Source organism: Notothenia rossii (assembly GCF_949606895.1).
Source record: "Notothenia rossii genome assembly, chromosome: 2".
NCBI classification, from domain to species: domain Eukaryota; kingdom Metazoa; phylum Chordata; class Actinopteri; order Perciformes; family Nototheniidae; genus Notothenia; species Notothenia rossii.
Window position 1 is genome coordinate 74,927,458 of NC_136904.1, and position 19,908 is coordinate 74,947,365.

General features: G+C 39.5%; 1 protein-coding gene across 2 annotated transcripts in view; it reads right to left on the reverse strand.

Annotated features, from left to right (window-relative positions):
• The window catches only part of LOC307029403 (ephrin type-A receptor 6-like), a 328,394-nt gene that overhangs the window by 129,796 nt on the left and 178,690 nt on the right, over positions 1-19,908 (reverse strand). For both annotated transcript variants that reach the window (XM_079665352.1, XM_079665351.1), the window contains exon 3: positions 6,445-7,108. In XM_079665352.1, the coding sequence (XP_079521478.1) occupies positions 6,445-7,090 (646 nt within the window). In that variant the 5' untranslated portion in view covers positions 7,091-7,108. The remainder of the gene's footprint in view (positions 1-6,444; positions 7,109-19,908) is intronic.

Genomic DNA, 19,908 nt, shown 5'->3' on the forward strand with positions numbered 1-19,908 from the left:
TGTGAAAGGGCTGGATGCTTTAAAAAGAAGCAGCTCTTTGTCTCCCTCAGCGCTTTCTCTCTAAGTCCGTTTCCTCTCTTTAGAGGGAATGTGCATATATTAAACATTGTTTATAAAGCTATATTTAAAAAATACACTAATTAACTAATCTAATGCAACATAATCAAATCAGTAATTAATATTACAAAACTCCAAAATATTCATCTAAATCCAAATATACACTGCATGGCCTCAAGGCTAGCAGTAATAGCACTTAATTTCACCTCAATGGATGGACATTGCGCTAATTAACTGATTAATGAGAACCAATTAGAAATGATACGGTCATATAACCTTACAGCCAAGTTTCATGGTCCTCAATCCATCCTGAAATGAATAAATGAGCTACACTGAAGGCGATCGCATCACCCCTATTAACAGAAGCACAGCACAAGTTCTCAAAAAAGAAGACACAGCAGCAGCCGCAAAGATTTATATAAATATACATACGTTTTTTGTATTTGTTCAGGTCTCTAAAATGTAAGATAAAGAACACAAATAACTATTTGATAGTATCATTAAGGTGCAGGGATGGGGACTAAATGGCCCAAAAGCAGTGTGAGCTTGTGTCCATATCGGCCAAAACAATGAATTGCTTCTATTAAACATAGGTACCTTAGCACCACTATCCAGTAAGCAATGTGACCATCAAAGGGTCAGATGTGGAGCATGAGAGCTATCCATCATGTTCATGTGGATGAGAAAAATAAAAAAGATGGGTTGAGCAAGAGAGAATGATTGCAAGGGAAAGAGAGAGGGATAAAAAGAGAAAGACACACATTTTCAAGAGGATCTACTCAGGAATTGTACCAGTATTTTGAAATCAAGAACATGGTCTCCACATTTAGTTTTTCTGCCAAAGTGTATGGCCCTTCACAAGTCCCTGACACGTAGTATTACTGTGATGGCCCAGGAATGATTGTGTTGGAGTTGGCTGAGCTGAACATCACTCACTGGTCATTGATTGGATGCGGTTACATTCTAAAGACATCAGTCAGTAGAAGAGAATGAGACGAGCACTCTGGTTGCATTCCACCTCTTCATGTCTCCTTTTCATTCATTCATTCATTACATCCATCCAAACACCAGAGTCCCTCCACAGTAAATATAAAACACAAAATAACACTATGTTGTTGCATGGTCAACATGGAAAAACGGTTTATTTCATTAAATGCATGCTCATGTGGGTGCGTTCACATAAAAACCCTTGTGAAATGGAAATCCTCAACAAAAAAAACAAGACATGTGAACTGAACTGAAGAGGTTGCCAGCCTGAGTCTATAAACGGAGGAGCATGCCAGTTGAGATGTGGGTTACTGGGGTTATTGTTAGCTGATAGATTTGATTAACTTCAGCCTTACTGCAGCACACTGACACTGACTCCATCCAGGAAATGATTGGAGATGAAAGAACCATTGTGAGCAACATCACTGGGTTTGAATTAGAGAAATATAATATTTGGCTTTAGCTGGGTGGAGAGCATGGCCTTTTTTCCTAACTCAGTGGAGCTAAAGCCTTGAATTTACACTTCAGACACTCATCTTTTTCTCTAGTATAAATAAAGATTTGCAAGTCAGAACTGGAGTAGTTGTTTTTCTGGCTTGGTATGCGGTGTTATTTAATGAAAATAATTTAAATTCCAAACCTATCTGCAACACTATTTGTGAGACCTGAGTAATGTGCTAAGGAGAACTTTGGCCCACACCTCATACTCTAATAATTCACATGAATCTGTTGTAATTAAAGAATGAAAATATGGAAGGTTACTCAACATTTAGCCTCCCTGTTATTAAACATTTTCAGAATAGAAAACAGCAATTATATCCTCTATTTAACATGCATTAACAGTTACATTGTTGTCACCTGTGACTTACAGTGAGCAGCATGAACATTAAATCACATAACACATAAGCAACCAGATATGAGGAGCACAAAGGTCAATGTTGCGCTTTTAAAAAAAAATATCTACAATGGTATTTTACAGATATTACAGATTATTCACACCAGTAATTGTTCTCCTATCCAATCAGAGTTAGGGTTAGGCTAACCCATTTAAATCAGTAGTAAACTGGGAATTGAAGCATCAGCTTGGCCAGCCACCTCAGTTTTTCTCCTTCAATACCCAAGGCGCTCCACTGGTACCTTGTGCGGAGGCTTTTAATAACAACGCTTGTTTGAATCCCGGAACAATTAACAAGGGCTGCATTTCAGAGCTGCCATTGCGGCAAAATGCCATCACAACGCCTAAAGGGCTAAACTTAACCCAACTGTGAAATCTCCTTCTGAGAGAGCAAAGAGTGATGGATAGAAAAGAGAGAGGAGCAGAGGCACGTTTTTGTAGGGCGTAAAAGGACACTGAAAGGTGACCAAGTTGTGGTTGCTTATTATTCTACATCGCAAAGATCAGAACTGACACACTCCCTAGACATATTTAAGGTAAATACTTAAATAATGGACAATTTCCTGTCTTTTATAATGCACTTGCAGAACACAGTGGGGATGGTTTAATTTGGTACTGCCCAAAATCTTTTTTCCCCTCTGTGGGACTAATAAAGGTATTCTGATCCTGATCTAAATATACACTCTGATAAAGAACAGGATGAAATAAAAAGATCTTGGTTTGATTTTGAACTCCTCCTTTGCCGGTTAATTCATCCTATGTAATTTTTTGTCAACCAAAAATGATAAATACAAATAGGGACAAATATTAAAAGGGACAGAAATGCATGAAGTAACAATTTTGCGACAGTCCAGCTCTAATCACAGCTGCAGTTTAACCCCTGGCCCGTTGATTGCGCTGCAGATGTGAGTGCAGCTGGGGAGCCGTGCCGGCCCATACCACAAGATGAAACGTAATCAACTGTACAAGGACATCTGGTTCTGGATGGTGGGAGAAGAGCACTGAATAGTCTTGAAATCATTTTTCAAAAGAGCACCAGGCAAGGCTGTAGTTGGAGACGCTGTTGGAGCGATGTGGGGAGGACCAAAATAAGACTGTGTCATCCACTGTGGGCTAATTTCACAATCTATTGTCTGTCTACTTTATTCTGGTAAAAGTTAAGTAAGAGTACAGCCTTTAGATTAAAAAAAGTGGCAGCCCAATATAGATGAAACACTGTATTTGTGTCCACTTGTACAGGCCGTAATTCATACTCACACACATACATTCTCCTCTTACATTCATATATTTTCACTCTTACACACAAGTCAACTAGTACCGAGTCCAACAGTGTCAGTTGTATTAACAACTTGTAGTAAAAAATATTTGTATCACTCATAAAATATAGCAGGAAAAAAAAGGAAGGGCTGCTGATTTGAAAAAACAAACTCGAGAGACGGCTGAGTGATCGCAGTCCAGAACCGCTGTATAGTTTAAATCTCCTAACAATGTTGTCCATTTTAGACACAGGCTTATTATATTTACAGCCCTTAATAACATTCATTCTCTGGGCTCAATGTGTGTCTTGGCTGTTTTCGTTGTGATCGCTAAATTCACCTTGTTTCCCCTTGTTTATAATATTATCACAGTTCAAAGCAAACAAGTGCTTTTGTTTTTAAATCACATCCGGGAGTTTCGCCCCGCCCCTCGCTCCAATGACCATTAGACCATTTAGTAAGGTAAAAAACTAAAAGCAAAAACGCCTCTCAGATGCTCTTCCGTTTACTTGTTTAATAAAGAAAAACAAATGGTCCGAAGATATGCGGATCATCTCCCTCTATCATGTTGATTTGAATCAGAAGTTCTGAGCATGAGCCCGCCCGACCTTCTGAGCCAATCACAGCGCGATAATGACCTGCCTTCCGTTTCCACTATATTTTCTCTCACACATACATACATTCTTCTCTTGCATACATATATTGTCTTCATACATGAATATATTATTTATAATATTAAATGTAAACATTAAATGAATGTGCATGAGAGCAAAATGTATAAATATGAGCGTTAACATATATGAATATGAGAGCAAAATGTATATGTGAGTGAAAAATGTATAAATATGTGAGTGACAATATATGAATGTGTGGATGGAAATATGATAATATGAGAGCAAAATGTATGAATGTGTGAGTGTAAATATATATGTGTATGAGAGTGAAAATATATGTATGTAAAAAGAGAATGTATGTGTGTAAGAGTGAGAATGTATGTGTGTAAAAGGAAAATGTATGTGTGCGAGAGGACCAAAATGATTTACGGCCTGTACACTCATACACTTGGCACTTTGACACATATCTTGTTTTAATCTTATACTGTTTGCAGATTTTGAAACTTTTGCCGGTGTTAAAATCAGTGTAAGTAATTAAACATCAGACATTGTATTATCACTTATCAGGATGAGAGAAAGCTTAGACTCCAGCTGATAAGTCGGTGAATGAAGCCCTTGTTTGGTTTTCAGTGAGTACATTTGGATGTTTGTAGATTGCGGATTTATCTACCATAAAATAAACACAGTTTACAAAAACAAAGCAGTTCAATGGCTTGTACATGGCTTAAAGAGCGATTGTGTTGGGCCTTCATGAACGTAGGTTTTTTTTGCACTATAGCGTTCCAGTGAGTGGTACTACTAGCGATAACCCAAAGCTCATATCAGAGGGTTCAGGATCAAACTGGAACCAAGCCAGCCGAGGTAATCTGTCACACCATGGAAGCTCCTGGGACAGCAGGTGTTGGACCACTGATATACACAACAACCTTCCTAGATGCTTGCACGATCAAATACAGACACCTTTTCTCAGTAAATATAAATCACACACACAGCACCAATTCCTATAGGAAGACTTCTGGTATCTAGACCTTAAGTTGGACACAACAGCACTATGTGTCACAGTATGACAAAAGCACTGCTCCGTGTAAATTACATAAACACACTGAAGATTATAGTTTTTGCATTTCAAAAGCAATATTTTGACCAAACATTTCCAGCACAAATGAACAGGATCAAAACTTTAGTCGTTTTATTTGTTTTGGAGAATTATATGAACCCAAAAGCAACCATTCAAGCATTTGCTTTTCCCGACAACACTGTTAAGATTTGTGTTATCGAAAAACAAGCCCTAGCAATTATCTTGTATGTACTATAACCACAGTTACAGCTGAGTGCATCTTAGCCGTGGGGAAATGATCTCTTTGGAATCCTTGCAGTATCCAAAAGGCCAATACAAAAGAAGGCAAATGTCCAACAAAAGTCAATTGAATATCACAGAACAAAATGTATTTCAAAACTAGAAAAAGTGTTAATGCATCTTGGTAACTGACAGACCAAGCACAAGACATTTTAGATTACAAATATATTTATAGGCATGCATCTTTTTGTGCGTGCACACACACTCACTAATATCGCTTAAGACAGAATCAGGGGAGCTCTCCGGCATAACACTTACAGCCCAAAACACTCTAATCCCCTCACATGAGATCTCATCTGATTCTCCAGAGTTAGCAGCAGGCAATAACGGAAAAAGGAAGGAGGGGTGATGAGGAGCAGGAGGGAATGAAGAGGGAAAATTAAAGCTTCCCTCTTCATTACAAACTTGCTTTTGTAAACGGTTGATGTATGAAAGCATAGTAGTACAATCCATACGTACGTATAGTTGTATGGAATATATGGGCTTGTGGAAAGATAGACATATAATACATCATACCTATATGATTTGAGGTTGTTGCACACATTGTTAAAATGCATGAGGTGAATGTAAATGAAGCCTTTAGATATTATATCAGCCACTTCATCTATCCACATTGCTTATCTATCTGACTCGCTGAAGCATCACCACGTACACAAAATAAATGGCTGTCTTCCTGGTCAGGTTACTATTTCAAACTGTTTGTCGTACCATCCTGATACAAGATTAAATGAACACTTGGGAACACACAGAAGACTGAATTACACAAGGATGAAACATACGTAATGTTTGCAATTGGGGGGAAGATAAATCATATGAAAAAGCTACATTTGACGACGGTGGTAAATCAGCTTCCTGCCTGACAGTGCAATCCACCGTAGTTGTTAAGTAGCAAATAGAGGAAGAAATACTGGAACCCTTAAAAACAAGTGATACATTCTGAAAGAACCGAATACCCTTTATGTGATTTTTGGTTAACGCTAAAAGAAAAAAGCATTCATCATTTATTTGGGGTAAAAACCCTGACTATGTCTTAAAGTTTTGTTTCTCACATATACAACACTTGTTTGTCCTCCCATATTTGTCAAACCATCAAGGCTTGCTTGTGTCAGAGGCTTGTATTCTGACAAACCTAAACCTTTTAGTTGGACCATATAACAGACAAGCTCCACACACTAAAAACCATGGCCAGTTTTGATTACAAATGCACTTTTGTCAGTACAGCAAGAATAGCATTGATGAGTAAAATGCAAAATAAAATAAAAAAGTTGAAAAACTCACCAGAACAAGAGCCATCAAACTCCTCGTAGGCAACACTGCAGACACATCTTCCCAGGGGCACCAGCCAGTCTCCATCAGCTCCACAGAACAGTTTGGGTGTGTCTCTTTCTTCAGCATGGTCAATACAAGCCCCCCTCACCTCAACCAAAGAGGAAGAGTCCACACGAGGCACTGTGTCCGGGAATGAGGCCAGGTTTCTTAGCGTGAATGGACATTTCTTATAATAAATCCTCACTGAAACCAAGGCAATGCAGGCACCAATGTCCTGAAATGCCAGGTAGAAGCCCTTCTTGGTCATGGGTCCCACCTCACGCACCTCAGTGTTCAGCTTGAGGATGCGATCTCCGAGGTCCATTTGAGTGAAGCTCTCATCAGCAGCAATGGTGTCGATCTTTGTGTACTGTTGGGGCTTGAATTTGACAACGTGAGCCTCGTCAGTCTCATGGTAGAAGAGGTTGAAAGTCTCCTTGCAGGTGCCAGACACCCAAGGGATGGAGTTGCAGTCCCTCAGGGTGAAGCGAAGCTCCACGTAGATCTTTTGGGCGGCCTGTCGAGAAATCCAGTTGGAGCGCAGCCAGTTGTTCTGGTTGGGCTCCATCACATTGCACACCTGGAAAGTATGGATTGGCCGATTCTGCTCGTCCATCTCTGTGATGGCATCCCACTTAAGAGAGGACAGAAGAGGGGAAGAAGGAAAAACAAAGAATAGCAATTAGTTAATCAAACAATAGTAATGAAGTGATAAGCCCAAAGTCTCTTCTGACCCTAGCAGCAGGTAACTGTTCAATACGAATTTGATGGACAATAAACAGCACCCTGTTGTTGAGAATAAGAAGAGTAGTTTTTTTACATTTGAATTGTGTTCTGATTATGGCACTTAAAAGGTGGGGTAGGTAAGATTGAGAAACCGGCTCGAGATACACTTTTTGTTATATTCCATGGAATTCTCCTAACATCGCGATAGCAATGAATATCTTAAGTGCTTTGACAAAAAATCCATTAAAAAATGTAATCTGTGGTAGCCGTAGTATACTGTAAAAAGCACGACCAATCATTTTAGCCGGCCCGGCTAAAGTAACTGGATGGCCTACCTGCCTGTCAGCCTTCCATCTGTGCACAAACTTATCTCGTGCCCTCATTGGTCATGGGCACGTTCGTGTGTGTTGGAGGAGGGGCTCTGTAAGGAAGTGGCAGATTTTTTCCGGTTGTGTATTTTCAAATTCTAGCGCACTCGAGCTGGTTTCTCCAAAATTACCTACCCCACCTTTAAGGACAAGCAGTGGGGTTATTAAAACCCCAACTTTTTTTTTTTAGAGCATTAAAGTGAGCAAATGTTAGTGCATCTGTCCCAATAGGAATACACATTCACCTTTGACTGTTTCTAAATAACTACCCCTCCACAGCGTAAATGTACTAATCCAGTGCAGTGTTTCCCCTAGGTTTACTGCTTTGGCGGGGTGCTGCCTGGGGGGGGGGGGGATGGGTGCCATTGGGATTTTTTTTTTTTAAATCCTCTGGAGCAGAGAGAGGAGCTGTGGATTATTGTTATTGATTAATGCATCAGTGTTTCTTAGGGTCAATAACACTAAACTCACAACTTAAAATGAAAGTGTTTCGTTTATTTAATAAAAGAGCAAATGTTCAATGTGTAAAGTGACAGTAGATGTAGATTAGTAGCAATTTGGTGCTATATATATATCTATAAATAAAAGAAAATTTAATTAAAAAAATAATATAAAACACCTGGCATTTCAGGGGGGGCGTGGGGCTCCGTTGGCGGGGCGCAGCGCCCCTCCAAGACAATGGTAAGGGAAACACTGCAGTGTATATCTAGCCAGGAGGTGGTTGTCACGGTACTAACTTGTGAGCACGTGGGTATAGCATGCTAACCCACTAACATAACTAATTCATAGTTATTTCAATTGGTATATTATCATTCACATACTTAAATGTAAAATAAGCACTCAATCTAAGTATAAGCATTCGCTCCCATCCATTTGACCTGCTGGTCATGTGTCCAATCTTCCCAATAGGAAATGAGAGCTTCCATTGGGTTTTACAGAGGTAATTCAGGCTGTACCATTTTGCATAGAAAGGGGGGTTTTATTTATTTAAGGGAGTGATCTTTTAAATACCCTAAACAAGCAATATTCCTGATATATGAGGACCATTATTGTAATAAATTGAGTTTTTTAACCATGTGTGCCTTATTTGAATATCTCTATAGATTAAAAGGGAAGCTCATTGTTTAAATTGAAAAACAACCTGGACAGCTTGTTGTTGATTTGAAATATCAAATGAAACATACACTGGCTAAATTATTTTCTACGGCATCAATGTAATCTCCTTCCACCACTTGGTCAATCCTTACTGTTGTACGAGAAAAGACCAATGGACAATACATTTTAATTTCAAAATGCTTCAAATAAATTCAGCCATTATTTATTCTAAATACAGTGGAAGTAATCTGTTGGTCAATGAACTACAAAGAGCATTTTTATTTAAATATAATGAGAAATATTATCGTTAATTGTCAAGCCATTTTGCTCACAAAACGTTATCCTCAACACAGGCAGGAAAAAAATTGACAAACTAAAAGTCTATTTTTCCCTTATACCTTCAGGTGTTCTCTTAAAATAACGTCTGACTTTAGCTGCCTAGTCATCAGCTCTGCAGCTCCCAGGTCACATGATGGGGGCGTAAGGCAGCTTTGCAGGGTCATGAGGTTACCTGTCCCCATGTTGATGGGAGAGAAGTTAATGGGGGTTTTTAGCCTCCTGGTCCCGCACGGCTCTCTGGTTTTATTAGAGTGGGGACTCGCTACATGGGCGACCCCTAACACCAGCCAACATCGACCTCCAAGAATCAAATTACCTGCCTGGGAAAAAGGGCTCTCAAATCACTTACTTTGCTTACAATGCAGCATCAGACTAGCTGCAGGGTTTGCCTTTGTGTGTGCTTTATTTTAGGGCTGTTATAAAAAACATTTAGCTTGTAGTGTGGTTAACGAATCGTTACAAAAAATGACTATTACTTTTGACCCGATAATGTCTCCTGGTATGAGGCAAGCATTATAATCAACATGTTTTCACAGGGACAACCAAATGATGCAAGTGGAAGGTAAGGACTGAAATGAATGGAGCTTTTAATTATCGACACATTCACAGCACTATTATTTTTGTTTTAAAAAGTGAACTGACTACATCACACACACATATGCAAATAGGCACATTTAGCCACACACCACATCCCCATTCTGGTCAGAGAGAAGAGATTCCAATTGTAGTTAATGGCTGGAAAACCACTACTTTATAGGCAAACACAGCACTGAGAGTTGCAATAGGGCTGCTGGTTAATTTACCTACACGCTTTGCCTGATAAGCTTTGTGCATTTAATACGCTGTTTTGCACTTAGCTTAATATTACCTCTTGATGAGAGTAGTAATCAAAGCCTAATGTTTGCTTTCACATACTCATTATCCTTTTTAATAACATGTTCTAATTCAATCATCCAAAGATGACAGGATTTAATCTGCTCTTCCCTCAAGGTGTAATTGTCGCATTGCAGTCAAACAAATTGATTTTGATTAGATGTGATATTGCCCATCATGCATGAGGCTATAACCAATTAAATGTGTTGGGCATACAGAAAACTGCAGTACATTAAGGTAAAATAAGGTAAATATGTAATGCTTGAATAAAAAAATATACTCTAAAGATCAGGGAAACTCGACATTACAGTACCACACATTGCAAACGTTTTTAATACAAACATATAAATGGATCTTGAATATTCAAATGTTTGTAAAATGTCACGCTCTTATTCAATGTTTAGGGTCAGCTTATCTCCCATATTACTAATTTACAAATGTACCTACGTTTTCTTCCATCTACTTAATGCCATATTTATTTTTTTCATAGAAATGTATAATTTAAAATTGTTGTGGGTACTTATAATTGCTCTATATTTTCCCCTCAACTGTTATTTTGTTTGACTACACAGATGCTTAGCTTTTTCTTACCATGGCACTTGAACAAAAGTTTAAACGTGCCGATTCAATGCACCCTTCATGCCTTTTCTATCTGATTTGACCACTTAGTCAGCTTTAGACATACAAAGGTGTTTGAAGGAGGAAAGATGTATCAGCACCCTTAGGCCAGAAGCCTTTCTCTTAACAATGGTAAGCTCTACTGTTGAGGAGTGTTACTGGATGAATTGAATGTATACAGGAAAATACCTTGTCTTGGTTTGAATAGGAAATGCTTGACATTTAACATTGGAGACTTGACTTGGGAATTGTAAAAAGGTCATCATGAATTTGTATGGATACAAGTACAAGCATGTCTTTCATGAAGACACAGACAAACTGAGATTGGTGATAAAGTGTTTAATACAAAAAAGCTGTTGCAATGGCTTTGAGGGATGGAGAATCAATACCATTGATTCAAGATCACTTTAGACCAAATACAATAAATGTTTCAAGTTTAGATTTGTTCAATTTAGTTTATTATGCACCAATGACATAAAGGTGAAGAGTGATGTAAAGTGTCTAGTTAAACTTTATGTTCCTACAGTGCTTGCTAAAAGGCAACCAAGCAAGCCAATGAGCCCCATTCACTCAAATAGCAGTGAATGTCACAGAACTGAGTAAAAGCAAATACTTTGTAAGCAAGTGTGTGACTGTTAGGTCTGCTAGAAACTGAACAAAAGGCTTTTCACATGTGCACAAAAACACAGAGCAAGTTCAGACTTAACCTCAAGTATCTACTCAGGATATCTTGGTTTATCATTGCTGCTTTATTTCTGTACTGAAGGGATTCAAGTTGATCTGTGCATGTGATTGAAGGCAATACTTCTGTAAGACCATATTCTTTAACAAAGTAACCTGTGAAAGATGACAAAGATAACAAATAAAACATGTTAAGAATGTACAGCGGTATATGCTGCAGAGCGTTTTATCAGGAGGTACAAGATAATTATAAAGTTAGGAGGCGGTGGAATGAGCTGTTATGCCATTGCAGATAAACTGTGGCCAGAGACAGAGATAGAGAGGCAGAGATATCAGAGTGATTTGTCCCAAAGGGGGAAAACAATCCACCGTGATAGGGACAAATTGCTGCTTGAAACACCAACTAAAAACTATTCACAGCCAAACTAAAAGCCTCCAGGACTTTGCATCATGTCAGCTAGCTGATAATGTCAAGCATGTGGTGTCAGCAATTTTAATAAGTCACTCTGCAGCTTTGCTTTACAACAGCTGGGAATTGAGTGTATCTAAATTGTCTTACAGGCAATGAAATTGATTTCCTCTTAATTGATGACAAATAAAAAGGGTAATTTCAGCGACATTTTTCCTTAGAAATCACCGACCCTGACAGCACCCGAGCCACTCCATTGTGTGTGTGTGTGTTGCTGATTTGTAATCTTAATGTGAACTTATTTTTCAAAGTTGAAAACTTAAAGTGAAACCTTGCCTGGCCTCCTCACTCCTCAGCCTGAGCATGCATAATTGAAAAACAGTCAGAAAATGTGGCTGATTGATTGCAGCCTGAAAAAGGCCCTTATAGGCCATCTCTCTCGCTCACATGAAACAGAGCCAGTCGTTTTACTGGCAACTGGCCCGGGGGAGAGCTCCTTTTATTAAAACAGTGAGACCTGGAGCCCTATTGAGAACATCACTTTAACAATAGTGTCATAAACCACTTCACTTGCCCTCAATCAAAATTAAACATTAAGCGATCCTGAAAAATCCCCACTGCAAATAAAATCAAATAATTAAACTCAATTTAAACGTCAAATGCCCCTCTGTGTGAATGAGAGTGTATTATGACCTACTATAAAATAATTACTTCATAATTAAATTAGTGACAGAAACCATTCGGGCAGGTAAAGGAATGGAGCTTTTAAAGATTTACTGTCAGACCAGCAGGAGACCTGCTCATTGTATGATAATGTTTACAGACACACACACACACACACACACACACACACACACACACACACACACACACACACACACACACACACACACACACACACACACACACACACACACACACACACACACACACACACACACACACACACACACACACACACACACACACACACACACACACACACACACACACACACACACACACGGGATTGGGATTGGTTTTTCAGCAACCTCTTGAGAGACTCTTAAATAGATTAAAGATTGAAATGAATAAACCACAACCAGATTTCTTTTTTGAAAATCATATTTTTTTCAGTGTGTTTCCTATCATCCTCCAAACAAAGCATTATATTCAAAACATTATATTCAAAACATTATATTCAAAACATTACCATCATTGAAATGTAATTTCTTTTAACATTTCTTCCCAATAAAAGTTGATCAAGGAATGAACTCAATTTGTAAATAAAACCAGCTATACTTAAATATCATGTTTGACAACGCCGTTAAACATCAGCCAGGCAATTCAGATTGCGTTACAGTGTGTCAAGTGAAAGTTACCACTTTGCACCACAAATGAAACTGTCTGTGCAACTTTATAAACACAAATATATATAAAAAAATATAGTGATATCTATTACTAGATCTGTTTTCAAAAATGTTTTAATTTGTCCTTTTTTAATCAAGAAAGATTGCTTGGTGATCTTTAAATAGTCACATCATGTATTTATACGTGCCAGTGTGAGTTTTGAGTATACCCCCAGCAAATAGGGTGATTCTTATCTTGTTTCAAAAGTTTGCTAAAACTTTATCTCTTTTTCCGATCTCTCTATTTTATAATTCCACTGTATTTTCTCTGATTGTGCTTCTTTGGTTTTCTCTATCTAATCTAATGCTCTATTTGTCATCCCTCTTCCTCCCCTCGGACCCCATGACTCTCCTGTTTGTCTCATTCTTTCTACCTGATGACTTATCTGTCTCCCTCATACACTTTGGGTCTTACACACAGGCATATGGCTGAAGTGTGTGTGTGTTACTCTGTGTGTGTGTGTGTGTGTGTGTGTGTGTGTGTGTGTGGTGGAGGTGTTTCATCCATCACAGAGGGAGGCTCTGGGATTAAATAAAAATCTCTCAATCCCAGTGACACCACACACACACACACACACACACACACACACACACACACACACACACACACACACACACACACACACACACACACACACACACACACACACACACACACACACACACACACACACACACACACACACACACACACACACACACACACACACACACACACACACACACACACACACACACACACACACACACACACACACACACACACACACACACACACACGAGATGGATAGAGTATTTGCTCACTAGGGAACTTGATGTCAGCTCTTTGACTTTATGAGAAAGGAACAGAAAAGGAGAAGAAAGTAAAACAACTTAAACAGAGTGCAAGGAGGTGAGGAAAAACAAGTGGGACTGAAAAATGAAATGTACTATTCTGGTATTTTTTTATGACTCATGAATATTAATTATCACTGGCTGGGGATTTTGGCTGCTACGGAAGTGATTTTTTATTTGAACACAAAGGTTTGTGTGTGAGTGTGAAGATGGTGTGTGTGTGTGTGTTTGTGTCAGAAGTTGGTCAATAGAGGGCTCATTAGGGACACGTGGGGCTTAACTTGGGGGATTTTGTCAATATCTGACAAGTCATTGCGTCTTACAGTGCCAACAAGGCAATCAATCTTTTGATTGGAGAATTATCGAAATAGATTTTCACTGTGTACTTTAGGACTTCCAATTCAATTACTAAAGGCGTGCCAATAAGGGATATTGGCAGGCCACTGGACAGAACCTGCATAACAATACTGAACAAGTCATAGATCCTTTGTATTGACACCCTAGCAAAATTCAATTAACACACTATTTTCCTTATGACAGCCTTATGGCGGAAGTACTCAGCATGCATTCATATACAGTAATGTCCATTTTAAGTTGAACTCCTTTTAGTCACTTTCTCTTTATTATATTTGACATGTTGTTTTGCTGTTTAGAGGTCAGTGTGTCAGGTAGATTTAACATAAAAGACAATGAAATACTTATTTTGGGTCCAGGAAACACTCCCACCCAACAATTGTTTTTTGTTGTAAAAATAAGGACAATAAATCCTGAATAAACCAGTGTGATGGAAAAGAGCAGTGAAAATTGCTCTAATTGTTATTTGATAATTCATGCATTGGGTTTGATTTGTCTCAGGGAACTTCCTGAATCCACAGGTAATTTTTGGCACATGTAGCACAAATAACTACTAATTGCCATATGGGAACATTTGGCCTAACCAATTAATGACTCTCACAGCTAAAAAGCAGCAACAGACATTTATTATCCAAACATGTAGGAATGTGCTCTGCCCTCCATATCAAGTAAACTAGGTTCTGCGGTTATTTATCAGATGATGTTGTTGTACCAGAGAATGCATGCTCATCTTTTTTCTTTTAAATTGGATGCATTTTGATGAAGCTTTTCTCCTGGTTGTTTGTCACTGATCTTAAGGGACTGATTCTTTAATTAAAAACAAGTAAGATGCAACCCACATTACTCTTACACACACCCACACAAACACACACACAGTATCCCAGCAGCCATCACCAGCACACCCCTAAATCAATAGGAACAAGTGAGCGGTGAGCAAATGAAATCCAGAGACCCTGTGCTTCTCTCATTCTTCCATCCATCACAGTGGATGGGTAGCCAGCAGGGTGGAGCCTCAGCCCCCACACCCATCAGTCATCCCCGTGGTGCTCTCACAATGTGACACCCTGTTGGTCATGGCCTCAGCCATCCTTCGAAGAAAGCCGAGGGCACTGAAGATAGAGTTCGACCTGTGTGACATTTTAAAGACAGCTCGCGTTGGGCTGATGTTTGGAGCTGATACGCGCCGTCTTTGCGTGTTTAAAAAATAAATAATTTTGTATTCTGGTCATGATTTAAAGACCACAGAAAATTAATGATAACAAGGCAATTAAAGTAAGACTCTTCAAGTGTTTGCAGTTCCTCTGAGGCACATTTGAATGCAGGTTTAACAGACTGTTGAGTAAATTACCTCCCACTTCACTTGAACAATTTATTTGGTCTGAAATTGACACCTTAAAGGTCCCATGGCATGGCCATTTCTACTGATCATAATTCCATTGTTGAGGTATACTAGAATAGATGTATATTGTGCAATTTTCCAAACTCACATTGGTTTCTCAAACAGCATCTCTGTAAAGTATGTGTATTCACTCTCTGTCCTAAACGGCTTGTTGGAGCCCCTGCCCCCCCCTCCTTATGAGCCCAGTGGCCGTGTGCGAGACAGCGAGACACAGTGAAACCCAGGCCGAAACCAGCCCGAACACACACACACATCCGCAGCCTGGCTGGGAGTTTGTGTGTTTGCTCACACACCGACTCACAGCCTCGCTGCGTCCCGTCGTCTCAGGGAGGAGAAATCGGCGAAGCTGCAGCTTAGAAAAGAGTGACTGAGTGTGTGAGGAAGTCCGCGGATTGGTCCTAACAGCTCTGCCGACGTAACGGCTCCACGGATTGGTCCATTTGGACCAATGGGTCCATTTGGGTATGGGCACGTCACTGTACCCAGGAAGAAAACAATGGAAAAAGATAAATCTCCAACGAGGCGTTCTGGGGCAGCATAGACAGGTCTTTTCTGTGTTAGAGTTTTACTCGCTACAGGGTGTACTTTGAGGGTTTGTGACTCTGCAGACCGTTTACATGCATAAAAACCTTCATAACACACAAGGGGACGGGTAATAACCAGAAAAGCATGACATGGGACCTTTAATAATTTAACCAAATACCACTTTCATGTCCAGTGCCTTGCTCACGGCAGAAGGTGAACTGGGACCTCTCCAAGTAGCAGTCCACACTCCATACTTTAAAGGGGACCTATCATGCAAAATGCACTCTTGTACGTCTTTTATACATGAATATGTGTCCCCGGTGTGTCAGGGAACTCACCAATTGTCAGAAAATACAACCCTCTCTCTTTTCCTCTATACCCAAATCTCTAAAAAAGGGGCTGCAACAGATCTGATACAGACATATCCAGATTTGAATTATTTTCTACGTCACAAAAGGGGTGCTCCGCTTAGTGGTCAATTCTCCACCTATCAGGGGAATGAGAGGTTGGGCCATGGCCGGCCATTGCCGCTCGAAAGCACTGGAGACACTGTAGTACATATGCCAGGCCTGTAAGTGGCGCTGTAGTCTGCCACAAAAGCAGTGAAGAATACTTCCCACGCATGGTTGCCCTTCTGTTTATTCTCCGCTGTGGCTCTTTTTCTCCCTCCCCGAGGCAAGCGTTTGCGCCTCCTGCTTTAAAACAAATGAATAATGACTATATAATCATATGTAAGGGATAATGTGCAGCGACGCGGTCATTATGGGGAAAAGAACACCGACAGGCTGATCAGGAGACGACGCGAAGCGGAGGGATCTAGATCAGCATGAAGCTGTTCTTTTCCCCTTAATAACCGCGTCGCTGCACATTATCCCGCTTATTACATGGCCACATTCTCAACAAAGTAACGATATGACTCCCAATATTAATTGAAATGCTTTTATGGATTTAGAAAATGTTTTTATTGATTTTAAAAATAGTTGTATGTATTGTTTTAAATTGACATGCATCCGCCAAGAAAAATAGTCCGTTGTTACTGTTTGAACTAACGTAGCAACAGCAGGAACTGCTTCAATAGCGTTTTTGCAGAGCTTTTTGATTACAGATTTGAAAACATCGTTGCTTGCTTTAAAAGTAGCACAGTTCATTATGTCAAACCTTGGAAAGTATCTAGATATCCCTGCCCTAATGCCAAAGTAACTGGCAACTGAATATGTGTCGCCGTTTGATGTCTATGTCTGGACCGCTGCGTAAAAAGGAGGGTTTCTGCCCCATTACTTCTCTTCTTACTTCTATAAGAATAAAACACTGAGGAGGGAGATCTCCTTTTCTCCCCCTCTTCTGACAGCCCAGCAGCTGATCTCAAAGCACTTTCTCCTCTCCTGCTGGGGGGCGTGGTCAGCTGCAGCTCACAGAATCAGCCCCCTGCAAAAACAGCGCTGGAAAGAGCAAATAGAGCGAAATGAGGCATGGCTAAAATGCAGGATCTGTTTGGTATTCTGAAAAAATATATATATATATTTATATACTTTATATAGGTATGGCCCTACAATATATTGTTCAAATATAGCATGATATGTCCCCTTTAAGTCTGTTCAGGGACTTGAACCGGCAACGCTACGGCTCAGTCCAAGCCCCTACTGACTGAGCCACTGCTTAGGACTACCTTATGTTTGACCGATTGCAACAACGGTGTTGTTCTGTTTGGGTGCTCTCTTAAAGTTTTCCTCCTGCACCTTAAACACTGTTACATCATAATTGTAACTTTCTGTTCACCATTGCTTCCCAATCTTATCTCCTTTCTTTGTAAAAGAAACGGGGACCAGCATAAGGCCAAAATAGAATCTACAATTTGCAGTTCTAAAACCAAGACGTCATTTTTTCTAAGTCCACTTCTTCTCCGACAGATCATGCTTTCTTACACTTATTTGAGATGAACAACAACATACAGTATACTGTAACGTTGAGGCATCGAGGGTACAGAAGAGAGAAGAGAATATCTTAATGTATTGCTTAACTGAACTCAACCTCAAGCCAACAACTTGAAATAATGGAGAAAATAAGAACGTCCAGAGAGCCTGGGCCTGACACAGTGTGTGACAACTGATACACAGCCCAGCGCGATGATCAGGGCCATCGATCAAGATTGTATTGATTGCAACAAAACGGAGTTTATCTATACAAAATGAATTTGACTTGAGAAGTCACATATATGTTACCTAAAAAAGACAGTTGAGTGGCTGATGGTAAATGTCTTTGTATGATGGAAAATAATAAAATAAAAGTGTCACCTTATATGGAAATAAGACACTCCTGCCAGAACAACGTGCTTTGACATTCAAGTTGTTTCGCCCTGTCAAAAGATTATGTCTTGATTTGTATTTAATTTAATTTAGCATGAGCTGTTGCTGTAACACTTTATGGCATTTAGCTTAGTATAATGACCATTAGGGTGAAGGGATCTGGAGAGGGTCCCAATCTATCATGCACATGTGGCAGCCATAGATCGCTCCTCTTGCTGTTGTATTTAAATCAATCAAGGCTGGCAGTAATGGATGCAAAGCTCTACTTTTAATATTTTATAGAATGGTAAAAAGGAAATATATGGTTTGGCAAGCCATATTTCTTAAAGCTAAAGCGGCTATCATTTAATAAAAGATTCCCCTGGGGCTGCTGTCTTCATCTGTGACCTCCCGCGATGTTAATATAAGATAATCTGTTGCATAGCATGCATGACCATTTCAGTAGTTAGTGCCTAGATCAAGGTTAAACCAAAAAGGATGATATTGGCTCTTTTACATGTCCTACTGACCTCGTGATGCACTGACTTTCTGTGTTCACACTATTGCCATGAATTTGTGGTAGACATATTCATGTTTCCCTAATTATGAAGTGTAGCAACTTTGGTGATCCCTTAACTTTTAATTTTGCACCCTCATCAGGTATTTTTTTTATTAGAAAACAGGTTCCAAGTCGCAGAGCCATGCAGCAGTTCCTTTTTATGTTATAAACTTTTTAATTTGTCTGATTTATGACCAAATAGCATCAATAATCACCTTAGCTTTTATTTGTGTTGTTAAACTGTCAAATTAGCATGAAATAGATCAAAAATCACAAATTCATCCATTTTTTCTCCTTTGAAGCAAAAAGAAATGTGTTTTGATCACCAGTGATATGAAATTAATGTCTCAAATGTAGCAAACAGAATTATAATTGTTCTGAGTAATAGTCAGGTAATATTGCTATTCTGCATTATGTGATTTTGTGTGATTTTTTCCTATAACCCCTTGGAGCAAACGGTTCAACCCTCGAGTTAACAAAAGACATCACCTCCCCAGTATTTTGAACATGAAAACTGTAAGATCGCAAGTAACAGTACTTTATCTTACCTAAACTCCATTGTATATTCACAAATTATAATAAGTACCATTTATCAGAAACATCAAACCCATACAACAGTAAAGCCATCAACGCTGGCTAAGGGCATGAACCTTGTCTCCCTTCAACCTTTTACCTCATCTCATTTGCCTAAACGGTGATATGTCCTTCCCCTCCACACACGCCGACTCCTCTCTTCTGAGCTGACACAGACCAGAGACCTTTTATCTTTTCCCTCACCCCCAGCGACTCAGGCAAACTGTGCGTGGGAAAAACTAGGGGAAAAGAGCTTGTCGTTTTACATATCTATTTTTGCCAGAGAGGCAGGCAGGCAGGCAGCATGGAATGTCAATATGGGGCTCAGCAGCCTCTGACTGATGTGAGATCACAGTGACGGCTGCACACAGCGGTACAACGAACACACACGCACACATTTTGCCAGTGGGT